Source organism: Phalangium opilio, unplaced genomic scaffold (assembly GCF_054372755.1).
Source record: "Phalangium opilio isolate 3A_F unplaced genomic scaffold, DU_Popi_V2 ptg000026l_1, whole genome shotgun sequence".
Lineage (NCBI taxonomy): Eukaryota > Metazoa > Arthropoda > Arachnida > Opiliones > Phalangiidae > Phalangium > Phalangium opilio.
The window spans coordinates 2,552,025-2,560,638 of NW_028324157.1; the positions used below are offsets into that span (position 1 = coordinate 2,552,025).

The 8,614-nt window shown below is 38.1% G+C and overlaps 1 protein-coding gene across 1 annotated transcript; it reads right to left on the minus strand.

Moving 5' to 3' along the window:
- Positions 1 to 5,086: 5,086 nt before the first annotated feature.
- Positions 5,087 to 6,009, minus strand: LOC149691193 (uncharacterized). Its single transcript, XM_089869485.1, has 2 exons — positions 5,698 to 6,009; positions 5,087 to 5,635 (listed from the first exon to the last, which is right to left on the minus strand). Exons 1-2 carry the CDS (start codon positions 6,007 to 6,009, stop codon positions 5,087 to 5,089), a joined length of 861 nt encoding a protein of 286 aa, XP_089725611.1.
- Positions 6,010 to 8,614: the final 2,605 nt, after the last annotated feature.

Consider the following 8,614-nt stretch of genomic DNA (forward strand, 5'->3'; position numbering starts at 1 on the left):
AATTGCCGAGTAACTTATAGGGAGCTAACATATTATTAACTGATGATAGGAACGAGTATTTGAAAATCGCGCCACGTTTTTGACAGTATCACCATGCCCGAATGTTTCTAGGGGTTGTTACAGGCTAGAAAAAATTTTGTCCCAAAAATTAAATAGTAATTAGCTCAATATGGCTCTACCTTAAGGCTTTAATTAAGTAGATAATATTCTCTCACTAACAGTATTCATTGCCAATGCAATTCCAAAGCGCTTCTCTTTGCGTTGATATTGAGGTTTAAAATTATCAATTCTTTAATTAATTAATAAAAACTGTCTTTGTACACAAAGACGCAAAAATGGAAGAGATAAGTGTAGAAAATTAACTGTTTGAAGTAACAGATATTCAAATTTTCATTTTTGAACACGTGATTATAAAACATCAATTATTTGAAAAAATTTCTTATCTTAGTTTTTTTCACCAAAATTCCTTAAGTAAAATATTTTATCCTCAAACATGTGCATCATTTGAAAAATAGAACACGTATGCATTTTATTTTCTTTTTAAAATTTAGAGTTAGTTTGAGTATTCGGGCCTATAAGGAGAATAAAATGGACAGAAAATCGTTGATAGCAGACAAAATAAAACAAGCATGAAAACTTAACAAAACGTGTTCGTTAATTTTAAAGTTTTCGAAGTTTCAAAAATTGACGTGATGTATATCTCTCAAAAGATCACGATCAAGCTACAGATCCTTTCGACTCTAATAACTACATCACAGTCAAAGGGCGAATGTAATTTTCGGTTCGCAATATTTTCAATTTTAAAATATAAAAATAAATACTTCTAGCTCTATTTTTCAGATATCCGAGTATTTGAACTTCCTCGAAGCAAATGTTTCTCGAAAATAAATAGTAGTATCAAGGTAGTTTCTCTGAAAGTTTTGTGAAAAAAACTAAGATAAGAAATTTTTTCAAATAATTGATGTTTTATAATCACGTCTTCAAAAATGAAAATTTGAATATCTGTTACTTCAAACAATTAATTTTCTACACTTTGTGTACAAAGACAATTTTTATTAACATCTGTCACTTCCGTCTTAATATGAATTAAAACTGTTTAGAAACTAGTATTTTAAAACTTATAGTGAAAAGCAGGCGCTCCATTTAAGTCTTGTGGTGTTGCTCGTTTATTAGTTACCGCGTTTGAACTAACAAGGCCCTAACCATCTATTATAGAAGTATTAATCTTGATTGCTTCAACGCCCAGTCCAACTCAAATTGCCTTCCCCGTCGTTTTCACGTGCAAAGCACAGTGGATGCAATAATACATATAGATTCCGAAGACTTAGGCTAAAAAATTATTACGTAGACCTGTGTACAAAAACAATCTATACACCTGTGTACAAAAACAATCTATACACCTGTATACAAAAACAATCTATACACCTGTGTACAAACATATTCCATAGACCTGTGCTGGGTGACCATATTTCCTAAATTTTATAATTTTTCCTATTTTCGGATGTCTTCCTATTAGTTCCTATAATATCGATAATTTTCTTATATTTTCCTATTTTGGAAATTGTAGATATTTTGTGCAGTCTCACTTTTGGTTTTGTTATATATCACTCAAAACAGAAATTTGACAGAAAGTAATGCCGATTTCCACTAGCTACTAGCAATCAGCCACCGTGGATTTACAATACAGGCTAACGCTTCTGTGATTCAGATATTCCGATCGTGTTTTAAGTTTAAGTTTAGTATTCCATGATGTATGTAGCTAAAGCTATGGAAGTCTCTAAAAATATTTGTCACGGAAGTCCGTGATGCTTTAAAGTTATAGCATATGTTTCTAAGATTACGTTCCATAAGTATGACACTTCCTATATTTCGAAATGCTAGAGACTTAATGAGAGCTAGTTCGAGAACGACGCGAGAATTGACTACACGCGATTTTCTGCTCCATCTTCCTATTTAGTCTGTACTAAGCCTTTGACAGGGCCTCATCAGGCGTCACTTTACGAGAATCTACGACGTTTCATTTATTTCACTTCGAGACAAGCTCTCAGTAACCAGTGACAAATTTATGTAACATATCTTACGAACTTATGGTTATAATTAAACCAAAGTTCTTTTGTAAATCTTGTCTTATTACTTTCAAAGCATTTGCAACCTATATTTTGTTATTTTTTCAAGAGTAGTTCTCTTGTCTTTTCCTGTTTTTTTTTTAAATTATACCTCTATATCTATAAAAATCAAAGTCCTGACTGACTTACAGACTGACTGATAATCACCGCCCAGCCCAAACCGCTGGCCCCACAAGGGTGAAAATTTGGAGGAACGTTATTCGTAAATAGTAGGCGCGTACTAAGAAAGATTTTTCCAATCCGCCGCCATCTTCATAAATGGCGCCCAGAAATGTAACAAATTTTCTCTTTGTTAGAAAGTCCGCGCGTTTCAACCGATTTCGCAAATATTTACTACACTGGATTCCGTTAACCTATAGACGGGCAGAATGGTCTTTCGGGATCGATTTGTTGTCACCATTTTAAATGGCGACCAGATATTTAAAAGCCCTTCTTTATAGAATGTCTGCGTGTAAAGCAATAAAAAATGTCCCGACGAGCTGATGGCCGACGCCGAGTGTCTTCGCTCCTAGGATGCTACAAAAATATTAGTCGAATCAGTTAAATGTACCCATACTTGATGGAAGTTCTTACTACACTCAAGCGATGCCGCGGGTAACAGCTAGTCTCCTATAATTTCCTGTAAATCAATTGTAAATTTCCTATTTTCCTATAACTATTACAAGGCTTTGTTGTGGTCACCCTGTCTGTGCACAAACATATTTCGTAGAGCTGTATACATACAGATACCATAGACTTGTGAAAACACATGTCATATAATTGTGTACAAACAGATCCCGTAGACTTGTGAAAACACATGTCATATAATTGTGTACAAACAGATCCCGTAGACTTGTGAAAACACATGTCATATAATTGTGTACAAACAGATCCCGTAGACTTGTGCACAAACAGATCCCTTAGACCTGCGCGCTAAAGATTCCATAGACCTTGGTACATGAAGATTTCATACCCATAGCGCACAGAAATATTCCCTAGACCTCCGGGGGACCGTCCATAAACTACGTCACACTCTTAGGGGGAGGGGGTTTGTAAGTTTGTGACGGTCCGTGACGAAGGGGGAGGAGGGGTCCTTCGATGCGTGACGTCACATTTAAAATTAATTTCATTGCGAAGTCAGTTAGAGGTTGATTGACACTTTCACTGGAGAGCTAGCTTACACGTACGCATAAGGACTGTTAATGTAGTGTCAGCTTAAACTCTCTAATGTCACTGCTTTTTCGCATTAGCGAGGATCAATCGGATCCTCCATTCGATTTAAATGCTTCGTTTTTTTCGCACATTTTTAAAATCTGAATCCCAAGCTCTATTAGCCTTAAGGCTTTCAAGTGACAATGTCGAAAACTATGAAGTGTGCCCCTTTAACTACGCTTTATGGAAATATTTTGGAAGGTTATGAAAAAGCACATCCATACATTAAAGTTCTAAAGCTCAATCATGGGCAAACGATATTTGTTAAAGCTTAAACAAAAATGAACTTTGACTGTCAAGTCGAGCAAAACATTTCTGAGTGGAACCCATATCATGCCTCAAGAAGAATCTCTTTAAATTAATCGAATTGAATTGGTAAATTAAGACAAATCATAGTTCGTTGAGGGGGGTTAAAGAAATATGACGTGGTTTTCAGGGGAGGGGTGTTAGAAAACGTGACGAAGCGTGATCTGGGGGGGGGACGGGGGTTCAGAAAATGCCATTTTTTGCGTGACGTAGTTTATGGACGGTCCCTTGCGCGCAAAAATATTTCTAAAACTGTGCACAAAAAGATTGCACTGACCTATGCACAAAATATTCTATTGGCTTTTGTATAAACATGTGACATAGACATACGTCAAAATCCATTTTAATCCGAAATCTGATATCAACGAAGTGATTTGTCAAGTTTAAACAGACAGAAAAACGCTGAAAAATTCAACTTTCACCAATTATTCCGCGCCATCGGTCGCCATATATTGTCGCTTATATTTTCGCGCGAACTTACGAAAATAGGAAGCTGCTCAAATAAGGCAAGTCGTCGCATGAACGCGTAGATATTCTCGCCCGACATTTCTCCACCGAATTGCGCTAGCGCACGCGGGAAATTTCTCGTGAAACTTACACGCGACGCCAGTGGGCATCCGCCTTTACAGCCTGACGTGATAAGACTCCGTCGAGTCACAGCACTATGTTACAAAGGACCGATATTTTGGCAAAAATACTTCATGGCTCATAAGGACAATATTTATACATGTTTGACTTCCACAGAATTCTAGGACGTTGCTAAATTAAATAGTTTTCGGGTGCGCCATCTGGTATCCAAGTTAGCCTCCTTGTAGGATTAAGTGTGTTCTGACATTTGTAATGTGTAAAGAGCTTCATTTCTATGTTATGTTAAAAAGTTCATTAGTAAATGTCACTTACCATTGGAGAAACAGTGAATAAACTATCGAAAATTGCTCAAATTGATTCATTTTTGATCAATGATTACTCTTAAACGCGCGAGTTAATTAGCGACGGGCTTTTCTTTAAAATGCAGCACAAATGACATACTATAGAAATACCTAGAAGGATATGTGCGGTTTTGGCTTTTTACAGTTAGTGTTCCAAATTCTAAATAAAAGAGGAAGGTAATATACAAAACGCCAAACGTCACACTTACGAAACATACAGCACCATTACGCTAAGAATAAGGGCAACACTAGTATTAGGGTTGTGCCGTGCTTTCAATAAAGGATCTCAAACCTGTTTTAGGTATTTATTTAATTAGCTAGCTAGTAACATCGTCCGTTACATACTGCGCGTACATTAATTGCTCTCCCGTCTTTATATATGGATAGATAAAAAATTAATAGGCCTACACGATAATAAAATATAATACATATGATTTGGCCTACTGTCAATAAAATACAATTTGGTCTACAAAACACAACATCTCTCCTCCCTTTTTTTACCTCTCCGAGTGACGATGACGTGATGGGACGGTTTTAATGTCGGTGAAACTTATTTGGTTCTTGTGCCGGTGATCGACCGCCATTTACTGGTGTTCTTCGATAACTTGATAATATTTTGGCTATTCTCGTTTCTAGGGATCCTTCCGTGTAAGAGTCCTGGCCCGAATCGATTACTTCCAGTTCGGGTGTCGATCCGAAAGTGATTTTTCTTAGCGTGGTTTTTATGGTTCTCACTGCCCTCTCCGCTTGACCGTTGGATGATATGGAGGAGATGTTAAATGTTCTATTCCGTATTTTCTCGTGAAATCCTTGAATTCGTCGCTGGTGAAACAGGAAGCATTGTCTGATACCAGTTTTGGCAATACTCCAAATCTTGCAATATGTTGTCGTATACACCGAATCAATGCTGCTGATGATGTTGAGCTTGTCACGTCGACTTGAATCCATTTCGAGTGAGCATCCACTAATATTAATAGATAGTGATTTTCGATGGGTCCCACAAAATCGATGTGCACTCTCCTCCATGGTTTGATTTCCTGAGGCAATGATGAAAAATCTTGCTTCGGCATGGGTGCATGTTGTCTACATGTTGTGTATGATTATGATAACGCTTCGAGGTCTTTATTTATGTTTGACCAACAAACTTTAGCTCTGGCGATTTCTTTCATGGAACGTATCCCTTGATGTGTCGCGTGTAATTCTTTCATTATCTTGTCTCGAAGAGATTCTTGTACGATGACTTCATTGCCAACTAGCAAGACGTCGTCCATTGTCGATATCTCTAAATGATTATGGTGATATGTCATGATTGCTGGTGGGAGGTTCTCTTGTGTTTTGGGCCATCCTGTTTTTGTATACTTCATAACTTCCGCTAGCGTCGGATCCTCAGGGGTTGCTTGCGCCATTACTGCAGCATTGATTGGTCCATTGTTGTCGGCCCGCATTAAGAGTACCATCTCGGTCAGTATTGGTGAATTGGAGACTCAAAGGGTAGTCGACTTAATGCGTCCGCATTGCCGTGGAGATTCCCTTTCTTGTGTTTAATCTTGTAATCCTATGCCGAGAGTGTCAAAGTCCATCTCTGCAGACGTGCCGCTGCCGTTGGGGGTACGGGTCTATTTTCATCGTCAATGGCGATGAGCGGCTTGTGGTCCGTGATTAAAGTGAATCGCTTTCCTAGCAAATAGTCTCGAAATCGGGGACTCCAGAAACTAACGATAGTGCTTCGCGCTCGATTTGCGCATAATTCCTTTCGGCGGATGATAGAGTGCGTGATGCGAAGGCTATCGGTCTTTCTGTCCCATCTACCAAGTGCGAAATGATTGCGCCAAGTCCCACGGGAGAGGTATCACAAGCGAGAATGACCTCCTTGCTGGGGTCAAAACGAATTAGTATGTCAAATGACTGTATTGCGTTCTTGGCCGCTTCGAATGTGTCCTGGTGTTTTCGCCCATGGCCATGACTGTGTTTTATTGAGTAGAGCGTATAATGGAGCAAATAATGTAGCTGAGTCGTGTATAAATCGCGCGTAGTAATTATTCGGTATCTTCCCTTTCAACCGAATTCCCAATGGACCGAAATCCCATTCGACCGAATATCCCGCAATGATTTTATATTTCCGGCCCAATGGCTATATTCCCGATGGACCGAAATCCCAATCGTCCGAATATGCTCTTAAAAAATACATGAATATAACTTGAAACACTACAGCCGAAAGCGATCCGGTGGTGTAGTGGATACGATGTTGGACAGCGAAGTGATAGGTTGTTGGTTCGAATCTCCGAAAGGTATGTTAATAATATTAAAAGTAAATGTTTCGTGATACTAATTAAAACGCTCACTTTCATTCCTTTCAAGGGAAGAGATATATAGAATTAATAAACAAATTGTGCTTAAAATGAAGTACAGTCTTAATGGTAGTTCCATCAATGTCTTTAAGTTTTAAATTAAAATTTTAATATTTTGGTTTCGGGTGGGTTAGGTTAGGTTAGGTTTGGTTAGCTTAGGTAAGGTAAGGTTAGGTTAGGTTCCAATAATTCGTTGACACCTTTTCCAAAATATTCTCCTATTAATTAGCTGCCACCTTTTCCAAAAGATTTTCCTATTAATTAGCTGCCACCTTTTCCAAAAGATTTTCCTATTAATTACCTGCCACCTTTTCCAAAATATTCTCCTATTAATTAGCTGCAACCTTTTCCAAAACATTCTCCTACTAATTAGCTGCCACATTTTCCAAAATATTCTCCTTTTAATTAGCTACCACCTTTTCCAAAATATTCTCCTATTAATTAGCTGCCACCTTTTTCAAAATAGTCTCCTATTAATTAGCTGCAATCTTTTCCAAAACATTCTCCTACTAATTAGCTGCCACATTTTCCAAAATATTCTCCTTTTAATTAGCTACCACCTTTTCCAAAATATTCTCCTATTAATTAGCTGCCACCTTTTCGAAAAGATTTTCCTTATATTAGCTGCCACCTTTTCCAAAATAGTCTCCTATTAATTAGATGAAACCTTTTCTAAAACTTTCTCCTATAATTAGCTGCCACCTTCTCCCAAATATTCTCCAATTAATTATCTGACATCTTTTCCAAAATATTTCCTTTATTGCTAATAAATTGTTCGTGGTAAGAGGCGGGCTTTTAATACTCATAAAAATAATCTTTTTACCTCCAAACAAGGTTGGGTTAGGTTACGTTTGGTTAGGTTAGGCTAGGGTAGGTGAGGTTCCCCGTAATTAAAACGTAGTTAAAATAAGTGCAGTATTACATTTTCAACTCACATTTATTTTAACAATAATAAGTTGTGAAATTAAAAATATATTTAATGCAAAACCACACAGTATGTCTTCTTCCAGTTCAATAGAATTTCGGTCCAATGGGACTATAATAAAATCGCACCTTTTGGCTACGTTCGGTCGAATGGGACACCACAAAAAAGCCGTTCTGTCGAATGGGAATTCGGTTCAATGGGACCAAAGCAATTATTCAACCCTAGGAATGACCGTATTTCGTCAATGTTCCGCGGCGCTGGTGCGTCCTTGATGGCTGCCAGTTTCTGTCGTTGTGGGTGCAATCCATAACCGTCCAGACGGTATCCGAGAAAATCCACCGCGGTGACGAGGTAGCGGTATTTCTCGCGATTTAGTTTCAACCCAGCCTTGGCAAATGTTTCGAATAGTTGTTCCAATTTTCGTAGTAGGTCATCCGCATGTCTACCTCCTACGAAGACGTCGTCTTGAAATGGTGCCGTTCCGTGGTGACCCTGTAGCAACATTTCCATGTGTCTTTGGAAAATGGCCGAGCGGAAATCGGTTGTATCGGTATAGACCCTTTGTGGTATTGATGATTACGTAGTTTCGCTCTTGTTCGTTGAGTTCCAGTTGATTGTAGGTATTTAGTAGGTCGATTCGAGCGAATATGGTTCAGTTCGCGAGTCTTGCAAAAATGTCGTCCACCTTCGGCATAGGGTAACGCTCGGTGTCGATGATTTTATTGGTGGTGACCTTGTAAAATCCGCATATGCGTATCGTGTCATTTTTCTTTAGAATGGTGTCGATTG

What these genes read in the sequence shown, in the direction of transcription:
- LOC149691193 (XM_089869485.1), bottom strand. Translation starts at nt 6,009, where the DNA reads ATGGTACTCTTAATGCGGGCCGACAACAATGGACCAATCAATGCTGCA. An exon ending in AAGAAATCGCCAGAGCTAAA is followed by an intron (nt 5,636 to 5,697) that starts GTTTGTTGGTCA and finishes CACAACATGTAG; the next exon opens with ACAACATGCACCCATGCCGA.